General features: G+C 42.0%; 2 protein-coding genes across 3 annotated transcripts in view; one reads left to right on the forward strand and one right to left on the reverse strand.

The window, feature by feature from the left end:
* EIF2A (eukaryotic translation initiation factor 2A) overlaps window positions 1-5716 on the reverse strand; it is a 28847-nt gene extending 23131 nt beyond the window's left edge. The window contains exon 1 of one of the 2 annotated variants that reach the window (XM_067552411.1): window positions 5633-5716. In XM_067552411.1, coding sequence (XP_067408512.1) covers window positions 5633-5660 — 28 coding nt within the window. In that variant the 5' untranslated portion in view covers window positions 5661-5716. Of the gene's footprint in view, window positions 1-5423; window positions 5508-5632 lie in introns of those variants that run through there. The other variant, XM_067552480.1, reaches the window with a different exon arrangement.
* A 202-nt stretch (window positions 5717-5918) lies between these two features.
* Window positions 5919-9196, forward strand: SERP1 (stress associated endoplasmic reticulum protein 1). Its single transcript, XM_067552699.1, has 3 exons — window positions 5919-6259; window positions 6499-6574; window positions 7617-9196. Exons 1-3 carry the CDS (start codon window positions 6176-6178, stop codon window positions 7655-7657), a joined length of 201 nt encoding a protein of 66 aa, XP_067408800.1. The 5' UTR covers window positions 5919-6175; the 3' UTR covers window positions 7658-9196.
* The last annotated feature ends 7370 nt before the right edge of the window (window positions 9197-16566 follow it).

Raw genomic sequence — 16566 nt, forward strand, 5'->3', positions numbered from 1 at the left:
CTGACTTTGATCTTCCTCTTCACCACAGCTGCTTTCCATTGCTACTGCAATTTAATATATTGGAAAGCAATTATGTTATACATATCTATGCATATTTTACATGAAAGGAATCACCTAGCTGTTAATTAAATAATGTATCTAAATAAAGCAGGTAAGACTCAAATGATATTTTGCCTTATTAACATCACATGAAGTACTAATTACCTGAAGTAGGATTTCAAGGGATGTAATTTAGAATAGCATTTAGAGCTATAAAGTACTATATAAGCTTTAAAAAATATAAAAAGAGTAATTAAAATAACCAGACAACTTCCAGATACATTCCTTGAAAAGTTCTTTTCATCTGTTTAAACATTAATTATTTATCTTCTGCAAATGGCTTGTCCCTTTTAAGTATAGATTATTTCAGGCAATAGACTGTGTAGCCTAGCCCAGATTACTACAAATTACTACAAAATCAAATCATAGCCAGAGCAATAGTTTATAAAAGGCTTATCACAGCCTTCATAAAAGTACCTAGAACTACACTGCACTTCAAGCCCCACATCGATATGAACTTCCAGTTGAAAATAATAAAAAAGAATACCAATTTTTCTCTTGTGGAGATCAAGAGAGCTAGGAGGAATAATACCACAACTCCTTTTAAAAAAATACTGTCTATTATTTCGACTATAATAATTGAATTTATGCTGAGAAGAAAATAAAAATGTTAGTTGCTTAACTTTTTAGCTCTAAAGATTAAAGAATAATTATTCAAAAAGCAAAGATATTACCTTAGTATAGTCACGAGTTGGCTGCAACACAATGAACAAAAATGACAAGTTTTGTGTTGCTTTTTAGTAGGTATCAAAACAAAATTTATTATAGGTTATTTTAAATAAAAGGCCCAATCCTTTAAGCTCTCCATGCACCACACCTCACTGACTTCAATGGGAGATCCACATGCAGATAGTTTACAAATGGGTCTGAAAAAATCTACATGGTAATCTCTTAAAAATTGGGAATAAAAAATTAGAAAAATTTGTCTATGTCAGGTTCTCTCATCAAATTCTAACATAAAAGCTCAAATCTGACCCTGTTCTAAAGGGAAAGCTGATAGCAATGAATATAAATTAGAAACTAGATATTGTAGAAAATTGATAAGGAAAGCAAAAGGATACAAGGAGAACTCTATGACTAGTAAAATTAAGGACAACAAGGAGGTGTTTTTGAAGTATATTAGGAACAAAAGGAACCCTAATACATAATGTTATTAGTCCTTTACTAGATAGATAATGTAGAATTGTCAGTAATAATGAAGACAAGGCAGCAGTGTTCAATAAATATTTCTAAGTATTTGGGAAAAAGCCAGATAATGTATTAAACTCATATGATGATGAAATACTTTCTGTTTCAACACTAACTAAGGAGGATGTTAAAAACCAGCTACTGAACTTAGACATCTTTAAATCAGCAGATCTGGATCACTTGCACCCAAGAGTTTTCAAAGAGTTGGCCAATGAGCTCTTTGAACTGTTAATGTTAATTTTTAATAAGTCTTGGAACACTTGGGAAGTTCCAAAGGATTGGAAGCTAATGTTGTGCCATAGTTTAAAGAAAGTAAACACTATGTCTTGAGTCATTGTAGGCATATCAGTCTGAATGTAATCCTAGGCAAAATAATGGAACAATTTATAAGGAGCTAAGAGGGAAATCAAACTAATGCCAATCAATATGGGTTTATGGAAAATAAATCTTGTCAAACTAACTCAATATTTCTATGCAATTACAAGTTTGGTTGATAAAGATAATAGTGTTGATGAAATATAATTAGATTTTTGTAAGACATGAGACTTGGTACTGCCATTTTGATTAAGAAACTAAAGCTAACAATATCAACATGGCACGTATTAAATGGATTAAAACTAGCTATCTGATAGATCTCAAAATGTAACTGTAAACAGGAACGCCTAATCAAGTGTGTTGTTTCCACTCGGGGCCTACAGAGATTGTTTCTCAGCCCTATGTCATTTAATATTTTTATTAATAACCTGGAAAAAAACATAGTATCATTACTGGTAAAGTTTGCAGATAACACAAAAATTATGGGACTGATTAAAAAAAAGCAAAGAGGACAACTCACTGAAAAAGAGTAGTCTGGATTGCTTGGTAAACTGGTTGCAAGCAAACAAATAAGTTTTGATGTGACTAAATATAAGGTCACACATCTGGGAACAAAAGTAGCCCATACTTACAGGATGAGGGACTCTATCCTGGGAAGCAGTGACTCTGAAAAAACACTTGAAGGACACAGTGAATAATCAGGTGAATGCGAGCTTGCATTGCAATGCTCTGGCTAAAAGGTCTAATGTGATTTTTGGATGTCTAAGTACAGAAATTCTGAAGAGGAATAAGGAAGTTACATTATCTCTGTATTTGGCACTGATACAGTTGCTACTGAAATACCAAGAATTATACTGGAAAAATTGGAGAGGATTCAGAGAGTGGTCATGAACATGATTAAAGTATTGGAAAACTCGCCTTATAATAAGAGACTCAAGGAGCTCACTCTATTTAGCTTTATCAAAGAGACGTTTAAAGTGTGACTTGATCACAGTCTGTAAGTACCACCACGGGGAACCGAAGTTTGATAATAGATGGCTCTTCAACTTTCCAAAGAAAGGTATGACAAGAGACAGTGGCTGAAAGTTGAAGCTAGTCAAATTCAAACTAGAAATAAGGTGTAAAATTTTAAAGAGTGAGGTTAATTAATTATTGGAACAACTTACCAAAGGTTATGGTGGAGTCTCCATCACTGGAAATTTTAAAATTAAGATTGGATTGTTTTCTATAAAATATGCTTTAATTTAAGGGCAGCTATTGAACCTGAAAGCAGGAATTAATACAGGGAAGTCTTATGGATTGTATTATGCCATCATTGGTGATTTTTAAGAACAGGTTAGGCAAACATCTGTCAGGGATGGTCTAAATAATACTTAGTCCTGCCTTGCGCGCAGGGGACTGGATTAGAAGACTTTTCAAGGTCCCTTCCAGTCCTACGATTCTATGAAGGAGGTCAAACTAGAGGATCAGAATGGCCCCTTCTGGCCTTAAAAATCAATATGGCTGACTTGCAGTGAACATCACTCACAAATATAGCTGTTCCTTGATTGTGACTGGAGGAGTTAAAAAAGTTCCACACATTTTCAACTTTATAAATAAATTTCCTTATTCTATTCTTCAAAAATTCTATTGATGGCATGTCCTTATTTCCTCTATCATGAAGCATTTTTTTAAAAGAGAATATTTACTAAGGTGTTTACATCTTATTAATATTTGATAGTCTCCTTTTTCTAATCACTTTCACACACACAAAAAAAAAAATCTTTAAAAGAAACTGAAGAACAACCCTTAGTATGATATAATGGTTGTGTATATCAACTGGACAACCTGGTATCAATATCTTAACATCTAAATCAGTGATATTCAAAAAGTGATTCACAAGTCCCACCCACATTACCATACACATATACACATTCTCAGACAGCAGCCCAATCAGCACACAGTTGAGGCCCACATGACATCCTCAGGGCCATACTATGTGGATGCAGACCATGTAACACATACTGCATATGCAGCTCACAATGGTAAATAGGTTGATCATTGCTATACATCAATGTATATTATCAACTTCTATAATCACTTGCTCGGCCTTGCTCTCAGGCACCTATCATAGGAGTAGTCCCTGGGACACTGGACATTGTAAAAAAGCACAGGCAGTAGTGAATAGTGCAAAAGACAGAGCTGATAAAGGGGCAGAAAAACCTGAACAGCTGAAATCCCCATTATCCCCCAGCCAGGAAGAAGAAGAGACTTCCTCACTTCCAGAGGTGACGAACAGAAGGAAAAAGGCACTCCCTCCTTTCCAGGTAACTGGAGAGGGGGGAAAGGGTAAACAGAAGATATTGTACTCAATGGAGTCTGAGCATACCACAAAATGCATTAAAGATAGGACTTGCATGAGTCCCTTTCATTTAACAATTTCAGAACCCTTTACAAACAATAAATGTAGCTTCTCTGCATCCCAGTGGTTAGGGAAATATTTCCATTTACAGACAGAAAAATTGAGGAACAGGGAAGTTATGTGGCTTGGCTATGGTCACAAAGGGTCAGTATCAGAGATGGGAATAGAAATTAGATCTCCTGACTCCTACACAGTATACTTAACCACTAGATCATGCTACTTTCCTCTTAAACATGCTCTTTATAACACTGATATTTAACATGGACGGTCCCCTGAGAAACATTCCTGAACTAGCATATTCTGCACATGCTAGTGTTTCCAAATAATTTTAAGGAGTAGCCTCAGGTAGAAAATATTACAGTGGTCCTGTTTTGAAGTAACAAATACATGGATCACTGGGCAGGTCTACATTCAAAAGTAAAGGTCAAAATGTTCTGGCTAAGAATTAATTATGAAAAGCTGTCTTGGCCACTGTAGCTATCTGGTCAATAGGGAGCAGCAGTGAGTCCAACAGAACCCCAAAATTGCAAACCTGATAAACAAGCAATGAGCAAGCTCCTGCAAGTGAAGGAGCAGCTCTTCTTATCATCAATTCCTCCAGCTGACTACTCCATCCCACCACTATGATTTCAGTTTTAGCAGAGATGAACCTCAGCTAACTCATCCAAGTCCTGAATTCAACGAAGCACCAAGTACACTGGGTCAACTCTACCCACCAAGTCTAATGAAATACAGATAGAGAGATGGCTGTCATCCACATACTGGAAGACCACTCACTATACTTTCTCCCTATTTCCCCTAGCAACCTCACGTATATATTGAAAATGAGGGGCAACAGATTGGAATGCTTTGGCACTCCATATATGAAGGCCTTGAGACAGATGATGAATCACCCACCATTACTCTGTATTCTGTGGAAAGGAACGTAGCTATTTCAGGCACTCCTACTAATAATTACAGCCATATCCTCAATCTCTCTCATAGTAAAAACTCCAGATCCAACAAAGTAACATGGGCAAACTTGTGCTGTTCACTTTGGAACCATGCCTCACTGTCTCCACGTCTATGTAACAATGCATGCTGATGTATCACAGCCCCTCCAAAACACAGCTCAAACACGTCACCACATGCTAATGGCATGTCGCACGCTGAACCCCACGGTGCTGCCTTGGCACTCGACAGCTTGGTATCTCATTGGCAGGGCGGCCTGAGCTGCTACAGCATCTGCGGGAACAGGCTGCAACGGAGGGTGTGACTGTTCTGCTCCACGGGGCATAGCAAGGCAAAGCCTCAAGGACACCAAAGGCGAACCAGCCCCAGCGCGGGAAACGTGCAGGGACTGCGGTCAACACGAGGGCATGAAACGCGGGGGAGGAGACACTAGCACCCCAGGAAATGAGAGCTGGGGGAGGGGACGAACCGGGAGGCAGGGGCAGAGCGACAAGGAGACGAGCGGGGATGGGACGGCAATGGGGGGAGGACAGGGCGTAGCAGCCCAGGGTGACCGGGAAGTTCCCCGCAAAGGGAGCGGAGCAGGTCCCGCTCGTGGCACGTAGAAGAGCGCAGCGCTGCTCCTCCGGGCGACGCCCACCCCGTGCCGCTGCCCTTAGCAATTGGCACAGAACCCACCTGCCAGAAGCGGCGTGGAAGGGGCCATCTTTGGGCCGGATGCAAAACTTCTCCTTCCGGGTCAGAGGTCACACCCTCAAAGACGCTAAAAAATACACGTCGCCCGAGCCTCCGGCAGCGGGAAGCGCCTCCTCGGCGACGTGGGCTTCTGGGGTCACGTGCTTCGGGGAAGAGCGACTTCCTGCCCCAGTGGGCCCCTCCCTGCTACCGCTAACCCGGAAGTGCTCGGGTGAGGCGAGCGGGTTGGAGGCTCTGTGAGCTGAGGCGTTTTGTCTTCCGGGTGACTGCTCCCGGTCCACCGCCCCACAGCGTTGCGTGTTTCCGCTGGGCGGGGCGTAAGCTCAGTGCTTACGCTGGCACTAGCGGAGGTACTGCTGGCCCCGGAGAAGCGGGTGGCGTGGAGTGTCCGAGACCCCCACCCCCCCCTACACACACACACAGCCCGGCACAGACTCGGCGGTTGAGTGGCGCGGCCGGGACCGTCGTCTCCCTCACGTCCACAGCTGTAGCGGGGGAGAAGCAGCCCGGCGGCGCAGGGGGAAGATGGTGGCGAAGCAGCGGATCCGGATGGCAAACGAGAAGCACAGCAAGAACATCACCCAGCGGGGCAACGTCGCCAAGACCTCGGTACTGGCCCGCCGGCGGGGGCCGGGATGGGGGAGCCTAGCCGTGCGGCGATCCGCCGGCTCTGAGAGCGCCCCCAGAGCGGGGTAGGGGCACCCTGTCGGTGAGCCGCGCTCTCCGCTGGGATGTGGTGGGCAGAGGGCACCGTCTAGGAAGCTGTGGGGGCGGTACGAGCCCCCAGAGCCCGGGGGGTTGGCTTGGCTGGAGGGGAGCTGGCCCTGATGCTGATGCTCTCCCCGCAGAGAAACGCCCCCGAGGAGAAGGCATCCGTGGGGCCCTGGTTGTTGGCGCTGTTCATCTTTGTGGTTTGTGGTTCAGGTAAGCATTGCCCAGGGGTCGCCTCAGGCTGTGCCGCCTCCATATTCAAGAGGGAGGCTAGGCCTTTCCCTGCCTGTGAGCAGCAGGTCCAGAGTCCTCTTGGAACCAGCCCTCTGGCTGAGCCCAATTCCCCACCGGTCACTGGAGAAAACCCAGCAGGTGACTGACCTTCCTTGGGGCAGGACTGGAGCTTGGTACTCATTAGTGTGCAGGTGAGATGAGTGTCCCCTGTGGTGTCACCCCTCACTAACACGAGTTAAAGAGGAAACTAACTTAAATGACTAATATTGAAAGATGCAAAAAGCCATACATACACTGTTTCTGTGTAGTTACTGTTCTTAACTGACAGTGGCTGTCCAGAAAAGACTTGAATATATACATGGGAAAGCTATAAAATACTTAAAACCACCTGGCATAAGCAACTTAAATGTGTATCTGCTAATTGTATTAATTTGAATGAGTATCTGTACACTGTGATTAGGGATATCTTGTTGTTGTTCCCTGTTTTCTGAGCTTATCCTTAATCTTGCTTAAGTTATAGCATTCAGCCATACAACTTCTGTTATATAACAGACTCTAATAGACCCCTGTATCAAGTTACAAATCACTTAAATCAGGGTTTTTACACGTATCTTTTATTGCTTTAGCCCTATACTTACAGGGTAAAGCAGGGTAACCAATCTTTACTGCCTTCTGTAGTTCCTAGTAATATATCTATGATGACTAACTTCTGTTACAGTAATTTCTCTTTTCACATTGTGCATTAGACAACACTTTTTCTTTGATCAGTATCCTTTGCTGAAAAGATGCATATAAGTATCAGTAGGAGAGTAGAAAACCCCTTAACTTTTAAGCCATCAAAAATAGAAAGGATATACCTTTTTAAAGGGTTCTCCACCAATTTTTTCAAAATTGGTCATTTTAAAAAAAAGTGTGCCTTCATGAATATGTGTATTGATATCTGTGTTGATTCTCCAAATATTAGCTATGATTTGTTTGACTTGTTAGTAAGCATCACTTCAATTCATCTTTTCTTTTGCAGCTATCTTCCAGATTATTCAGAGTATCAGGATGGGCATGTGAAGGAGCTGACCTTAAACAAGTTGTTTTCATCTTCCTGTGAATTACAATGAACTGTCATACCTAATGTTTGATTACCCTGGTCTAAAATCTTAATTCATGATACTGTCCTGCTTCAGAACGACTTTCCATGTTGGCCATATGTCATTCCAGGTTCTTTCACAAGTCATTCCAAGTTTTCTAGTCAATACCACAGTGCCTTGAAAAGCACCACATGTATAAAGCAATAAAATTCTATTGTTGATCTACAATCGTGGACCTACTTATTTAGTGAAGTATAAATTCATGTTTTGTGTAGATATGTTCAGCTGTATGTAGTGTGGATACCTAGGAACTACATCTGTGTTAACACCAGATTTGAGATCTGTTAACTTTCTGTATAAATGGAAGTGGTTTTATTTAAAACTGAGAAATGAGGATTCTTTTTGTGGCTGTACTATGAATTTAACGCACACTCAGTTAAGCTGAGTGGGCTGTACTGCATTATATTATCTAAATCAAACGTGTAGCTGTTGCCTAGTCTTACTCTAGCATGTGGCAATGCATTACCCCTCAAATACTTATAATGGTGAAAGACCTTATTCTATGCCCCTTGCAAGATTATCCTCATAAAACAAGTATGTTAGTGTAAAACAAGTGGGTTTTACTTGATTAGGATGACCAAACATGACAAAACAGCAGCAGCTTCTGGAATGCTTTAGTACTACCACATTTCACAAAGGGTATAGCAGCTATGGTAAGTGCTGTGGTTGGGACTGTCAGCGTTAAACTCTTCTTGGCAGCAATTACTTGGACCACTTTCAATTAATGAAATACTCTGTTTTTTTTATGCATGTACTCATAATCATAAAACACATGCCAACACAACACCTCCAAACAGAAGTAGCATTTTTCAGGTGTGTACTCTGAATTATGTCCAGTGCAGCTGCATCTCATCAAGGGAACCAAGCTACTGGGTCCAAACCTGCCTTTGTGTCTGGCACTTAAATAGTTCCCTGTCAAACACCCCATTTGCATTCAAATAACCCAATCTGATTTGACTTCCTTGTGTATATTTAAAATTAAGACAAAGTGTCCTGTTGATATAACGTATCACACCTAGTTTATTGCAGACGCGAAGCTGCAATATTTATTGCAAAAGCGAAGGCTGTCAAACTACCTGTTGTAATAGCTAGGTCTAACTTAAAGGTGGAGTCAGTCTTCCATTGTGCACTCTTTTGGTAAAATAAAGGTCAATTCTTCCAGCATGTTTTTTTGGTAGAAGAAGGGGACATATTCAAATTTGGTTGCATTAAGAATTAACTAAAGAAAATAAGCTATGCTATTTCTATAAGGATGTGTTGTTAACCAGCTAGTGGCAGATCTTCAGCTGCTCCAAGTCCATTTGAAATCAGTGGACTTAGTTTACACCAGCTGAGAATCTGCCTCATAGTCTAGCCAGACAAGTTATGTTTCCTGTCTTTGGAAGTTGGTATAATTTGTAAATGAAAGTTTGTGTACAATTGCAGTACTATTTTAAATAAATTACTTTAAAAATGTGAATTGTCTCACTTTTAAACTTGTAGGTGCTGACCATTCCAAACCAAGTCTTCTGGTTTAATGTGAAAATTAGCTCCTAATTTTTTTCCAGTTGTCTATACTAGGTGCTTTAGTGACTAATGGGTGTACAGATCACTAATGTAGCGCTAATAAACACAAAATAGGAAATACCTTTCTATATTAGTCAGAATAGATTTAAATATCAATTCTCTGCATTTTATGTTGAATAATGGTTTATGCACGCTTGATTAAATTAGATGTTCTATTAAGTTTGGTTCAGCCCACTATGAATAAATTTGTATGTATTTTGAAACTCTGCTGTTTAGTAGCTGAGCTGGCTGCCTCCAGCATGGTTTAACAATCACCATTACAGAGCATAGAGGAAACATGAAGTAATTGCTTATTTTTAGTTAGACATGGTAGATAGTATTTTTGATGTTACTGAGCCTCAAGTGGTTGTAGTGAGAGCCCCGTAGTTTGAGTGAGACACACAAGTGAGTTTCTAGCTAAGAATCACACTTGTCAAATGTACTCAACACACTTTCACTTGGAAAATGGGTAGCATCTAGTTTCCGTAAGACTAAATATTCTAGTTTTCCTTTAATCAAATGGATTGAAACTCTGGTCAGATTCATTCCTTACTAATACCTAGCTTTGGCTGTACAGGTACTAATGTGAAGGTATTATACTAGGTTTATACAGTAACAATTTTATCATTAACCTAAAAAGGCCATTGCTATGTAATTTAGCATTAATAAAAAGCACTGTTAAAGCTAAACAGGGTTAGATTTAATAAAGCACTAGGAATTATACTCTAGGGCCTAATTTTGCCTTGGCAGGGGCATAAACTAACCATCCTAATTCAGGTCCCATCTCACTTCAGTAAGTATTATACCTTATGTTTATATGGGAAGCAGGTCTGATCATTAGAAACTATTTATTAATGGAGCCACTAACATTACATACAAGGCTCGGTCTTCAACTGGTGTGAAGTGGCATAGCTCTGGTGAAATCAGTTGTACTATGCAGATTTATTAGATATGGTCCCTACCATGGAATAGATCTTTATTTGATCAGTAACAAATTGTTTCCCATAATACTGATTCTTCTCTGATTATGGATATGAAATACATATATGTAAGCAACTGGTCTTAATTTCCTCTTTGAATAGTGTCTTTTTATCCAAATATGTAGAAAGTAGGACTAAATTGTCTTCCATGTTATAGAATCTTGATAAATATCACCAAGTATTAACCATTTTTTTAGGGATTGATAATATTTCTTGTCAAACTAAATAATACAGTCAACAGGTAAGTGTCAAAGAGTCAAGCCTGCTTCCACTTAAAACTTGGATTTAGTTTTCTTCACAAACCGACATGATGTAGAGAAGTCTGTCTCATCTAAAAATATAATTATCAAATCATATATGAAGCAATATATTGTTAGTGTGATCTAAGATAGCACCAGTAAGTATGTTAATTGATTTTTAACCAGGTACTCTCCTGTTAATGCAAGTCAACTACCCTGATGCATCTCACAGTAACTGCTTTTGAGGCAAAGAAGAACAAAATCCTCTTTGCTGTATGAGTGGTCTTGAGGATATCAGTGGGATCATTCATGAGTAAGTGAGGCAGGATTGGGCCTTACATTGCATCACCAGCCAATTTCCTGAATTAATTTCAGCCTGACTGCTCTATGAATTAAAATTGAATTGCAGTCAGTACATTACCTGTAACAGTGTCACTAAACTAGGCTATCACCATACCTACTGCACCACTGCCAAGGACACATTTTTGTTCAACGTCTAGTATTACAGTGACAATATTTTCCTCACTATACAGAATCTGCTTCAGTAATAAACTAACCTGTCAGTGAGCTTTTCCATAGTGCACTGGAAACTATGAAACCCCCTAAAGTGATTACATTAATATAATTATTTTAATTATACACTGGGGGGAAAACCTTTGCACAGTTTACAAATTCTGATTTTATGAACAAGTATAACTAACCCTCAATATCCATTGAATCAGCTATTTGCTGAGGGGGACTAGGTTACATATCACACATCCTTTCTGGAAGCAGCTACAGAACAATCAAAGAAGTGATTAACATGTACTGACTGTGCCTTGGCAGAACAATTAATGTAGCTTGGCCAAACTCCTTAAAAGAAACTGGTTATCCCAAGGAGAGAGGTTGGAGCAATAGAAATTTCCCGGAAGAAAACAGGAAGAGGTATTAGAAGCTGCTGTTAAAAGGCATGTGCTCTCTAGGCTCAGGGAGCTATTTCACCAATGGACTGAAACAAGCTAGGAAGAGCTTGTTGCAGGAGCAGAAAGAGAATCTGATGGCTTAGCAGGAAGAGAGGAAGGTTTAGGGGAGTCTAGACTAACCAAAAACCTAAAGAGCTGTGAGTGATGGGGATGCTGGAGGGTGGGTTTTTACATGCAGATTTTGTTTTTGTATGGATCTATAACTCTGCTTTTGCTCAAAATAAAATGTGAATGTCTAAAAAGCTGTTCTGCAAACCCTCTGAGTTCCTTGCTGTAACTGTTGCATGTCCCCAGAAGGCTGAACTGGAATAGCCAAGTGGATGGAGCTCTGAGAAAATACATGCTTAAGGGAGACCTGGGGCATGGTGAATTTCAGCACTGATCTTGGGGCTAAGGGCAGCTGGACTGTGAGGTCCCACTTCCAAGAAGGGTACTGAGCAGGGAATCTGCACCCCAGAAGTGAGCATGATAAGCACTGCCCGCTGCTCAGGCTCAGTGGTCATAGACGCATCCAGGATCCATTAATAATTTGGACTAAAAATAGGGACACCCCCTCTTTACCATATAGATATAGTTGAATGAGATTGGGACAAGCTCCCTCTGTCTTACTGAGGGAATCTTCCCCCTATTTACATGTTGGTATCTATCAACATTTTTGCATTAAAAGCAGGAGATGTATAGCCAAATCCATGGGTTAGTTAATGTGTCCATGAAACCAAAGCATATTAAAATAATGCATTTGCAATTTAAGGGTGAAGGAAAGGCAATTCATGAAGTAGGGCTCATTGCTTTCCAGCTATTGCTTGTCCAGGCTTCTACAATGCTAAGTTTTTAAAGCCATATAAGTGCCATGCTTAACAACTTTTCATCCTGCCTACTGCTTAACAGTGTTTAAATATTACACAAAAGTGAGTTTAATTAGAAAAATAAATCAAAGCTGTTTCATAAGCATGAACCAAATGCATTCACCCAACCCAGTGCACTGCTCTGATGGACAGAAAACTCAACGTGAGTGACATGAATGTGATTACTTGGCTGTTTAAATTCAGTAATAAAAAAAATGCACTTACCATGATTCTTGTATCAAGAGGTATGTACTGTTTTCTATGCTACTTCAGAGATACATAGTACCTTCCTTAAACAAAAGTCATACAAACCTGTTATGTACTTCCATTAAGAAAAGGAAATTGAACCACAGAGCTGTGGTTAAGATAATTTAAAAGCCCTTTCTCTTACAAGAAATGAAATTGGGTCAGGGAGAAAACTGCATCCTGCTCAGGGCTTCTAACACAGAAATGAACATACCTCCTAATTTAAATGGGAGAGTTACGTCATTAAGGATTGCAACATTCATTCCTACGGGAATCTACTTTGACTGGGCACAATCAGGATAACATTTTATCCTTAATACTAAATTTCTTTGCATTAGTCTGTTAAATTCAGATTCTAATGTCATCTGAACATAACCTTCTAGTATTTATCAAGGATCCAAACTGAAGTGTCTCAGCAAGCAACTGATCTTTAAAGCAGTGTTTCTCAATTTTATTTCCCGCCCCTGGAACCTTTGCGCACCCATGCTATGCCCCCGGAAACCTTGCGCGCCCATGCCATACCCTCCGCCGAAAAGTGGAGAAACTCTTCCTCTTTTCGGGGGCGCAGTGCAGGCTTGATTCGGCGGCGCGCTCTCTCAGCCGTTTTCGGCGGCCCCATCAGCTGTTCGGCGGCGCGTGAACAGTTGTTCGGTGGCACCCGATTTTTCTAAATTTCGGCGGTGCAGTTCTGCTTCTTCGCGGAACCCTTCAACACTAGGGTTCCGCGGAACACCATTTGAGAACCACTGCTTTAAAGAGTACAAAAAAGACTTTCCTTTCAATAGGCTTTTATAATTGTACAAACCATACCCACATTCAGTCCTAAGCCTGCAAGGATTTTCTTCTTTCTTTTCTTCGGAAAGCATAGCTAGACAAAGCTACATGGAAAAGTATTACCACAAGAGTACCCCCCTTCGCTAATTGCACTTTACACATCTTCACACTTTGTAATTGGCATTAAAAAGTCACAGCAAAGATTAATTAATAGCGTGTTGTAGCTCTACTGAGTTCATTATAAGAAAAATGAAACAGCAATGGTGAGACCAGAGGCCACACCAAGGATACTTACTCAAGGCAAACTTCAAGGAACAGGGCAGACAATCACCAAAACTGGTGGTTTATTCTATAATTAGATTCACCAAGCCATTAACCAAACAGCTTCTGTAATATCACACTGGTTACCAAGAAGCCAGATACAGTCTCCCGTAAACATCCCAGCCGTTGATTCCCAAGACAGTCAAGTCTAATATAGTGAGCGATTCCTCAAAACTAGATTCACCATATGTTAGGTCCACCAGTCCCAAAGGACCAGACACTGATCCCCAGATCAATATGAGTCTCAGCTCTTACCCAATAACCATGCAGATGCCAATCCTTTAGTAACTAAAAACTAATGGTTTTAATAATAAAAGGAAAAAAGAGGAAGAAAGTTGCAGTGGTTAAAAGATCAATATACATACAGAAAAGTCCTTAGGTCTAGAAATGATGAGGCTGTTGATTTATAAAAGTCTTTCTGGAATCAATTTATATAGTTATAGTCCAATACAGGGCCTGCACAAGGATGGGCAAGCAGGGGAACGGGCCTGGTGGGGTTACAGATCATGCCCCATCCAGCAGCAATCAAATTTGTATTCCCGTGCACACCCCTGGTCCAATAGGCAGTCCAGGTTTGGAGCTTGTTTAAAGTCTTCCATGAGAATTCTAGGGTAAATCCAGAATAAACTTGGAAACCTCAGTCTTGTGATTTAGACCTTCTCTGTCAAAGTTTAAGCAGACTTGAGATAGCAGGCTCAGGCCTGGGGATTTTTTTAAAAAATAGTCTTCTAGCAAGCCGATAAGTCTCTTGACAGCAATTGTCATAGCAGTACCTTCCCAGATGAAGCATAGGCAGTGCATATCGTTGCTTTGAAGCTAAAGTACTATTTCCTATTGTAAAGCACGAAAGGATTCTTTCCCCAAGAATCAAGCCGCACAGACAACACTGAAGAGAGAGATTTAGTCATGATACCGGGAAATCTGCTAAATCAGCTTCAGCTTTCTGATGTTACAGTGATAAATTATATACCCTTTCTTATCAATTACATAATACATTTTAAATTCTTTATCTATTCATTTACAAATACAGACATTGTCCCATCTACAGAGAACAACTATGATAATGGTCGTTAAATACATACAGAGACACTTTTAATCACGTTTAATCACTGAGTGGAAGGTTTTCTGCTGCCCAGCAGAATCTGTTGGATCTGCGTCGAGCAGGATCTCTCTCCCTCCGCAGCCACAGAGTCTCCATGCCATCAGGTGGAGGGAGTCCAGGTCCGGGTGCAGCAGGCGACCCTGGTCCTGTGAGAGCAGGTCGTAACGCCTCGAGAGCGGGATTGGCGTGTCGATGGACAGGTCGAGCAGCATACTGTACCAGTGCTGCTGCGGCCAGGCTGGTGCAATCAGTATCATGTCCGCCCTGTCCCTCTTTATTTTCAAAAGGACCTTGGGCAGGAGCGGAATGGGGGGAAACGCATATAGAAGGGTCCCCTTCCAGTCTATGAGGAACGCGTCGGAGAGGGAGCCCGGCTCGCGACCCTGGAACGAGCAGAACCTTGGGCACTTCCTGTTCCAGGACGATGCGAACAGGTCCAGTTGGGGAACCCCCCACTTCTGGAAGATTGAAGTCACCACCTCCGAGTGTAGTGACCAGTCGTGGCAGGGAAAGAACGACCTGCTGAGGCGGTCTGCCTTGTCATTCCTGACCCCCGGGAGGTGAGAGGCAGATATATGAAAATCGTGCCTCACCGCAAGGTCCCAAAGAAGAGTAGCCTCCTGGCAAAGAGCCAAGGAGCGCACTCCCCCTTGTCTGTTTATATAAAACATGGCTGCCATATTGTCTGTAAGGACCTGGACTATCCTGCCCTTCAGGAATTCGATGAAGACCTTGCAGGCCAAGCGGACTGCCCTGAGTTCTCTGACATTTATATGGAGAGCCCTCTCGTCTGGTGACCATAGCCCTTGGGTGCTCATGTCCTTGCTGATGTGGGCCCCCCAACCCTTGTCTGAGGCGTCCGTTATCAGAGTGACTGAGGGGGCCAAATCTCTGAAGGGAATGCCCCTCAGAACCTCCCCGGGGTCCCTCCACCAGTCCAGGGAGGACAGTACCTGGGCGGGAACTGTGACCACCTTATTCAGCCAGTATCTGCCCGGTGCATAGATTGAGGCCAGCCACTCTTCAAGAGGCCTGAGCTTGAGACCAGCTAGCCTCACCACATAAGTACACCCCACCATGTGTCCCAATAGCTGAAGGCAGTGCCTGGCTGTGGTCGTAGGGGCCTTGTGCAGATCATTGATTATGGTGGTCATTTTCTCGAACCGAGTCTGAGGAAGGAAGGCTCTGGCCTGGGTGGCATCCAATATGGCCCCTATGAACTCTATGCACTGCACTGGGGTAAGAGTAGACTTCTGCTCGTTGATGAGCAGCCCCAGTCTGGTGCATGTGGCGCAGGTAAGAGCCAGGCTGTTCCTCACGTGGGCCCTGGACTTGCCCCGGATCAGCCAGTCGTCCAGGTAAGGGAATATTTGAACCCCTCTGCGGAGCAGGTGGGCCGCTACCACTGCCATGCATTTTGTAAACACCATTGATGCGGACGAAAGGCCAAACGGTAGGGCTGCAAACTGGTAGTGGCATCCAGCTACCATAAACCTTAAGAACTTTCTGTCACCTGGAAGGATAGTGATATGAAAGTACGCGTCCTTCAGGTTGAGGATGGCATACCAGTCCCCTGGATCTAGGGCAGGAATAATGGAGGCTAGGGAAACCATATGAAACCTGGTGCGCCTGACAAACTTGTTCAGATGTCTGAGGTCCAGAATTGGCCTCAGGCCCCCCTTGGCCTTGGGGATTAGGAAGTACCGTGAGTAGAATCCCCTTCCTCGTTCCTGAGGAGGAACCTCTTCTACCACACCAAGCGTGAGGAGGGAGTTGACCTCCTGCATGAGGAGTTGGTTGTGAGAGGGGTCCCTG

This window comes from Emydura macquarii, unplaced genomic scaffold (genome assembly GCF_026122565.2).
Source record: "Emydura macquarii macquarii isolate MOO-44397 ecotype Brisbane River unplaced genomic scaffold, CSIRO-AGI_Emac_v2 contig_18, whole genome shotgun sequence".
Taxonomy (NCBI): Eukaryota; Metazoa; Chordata; order Testudines; family Chelidae; genus Emydura; species Emydura macquarii.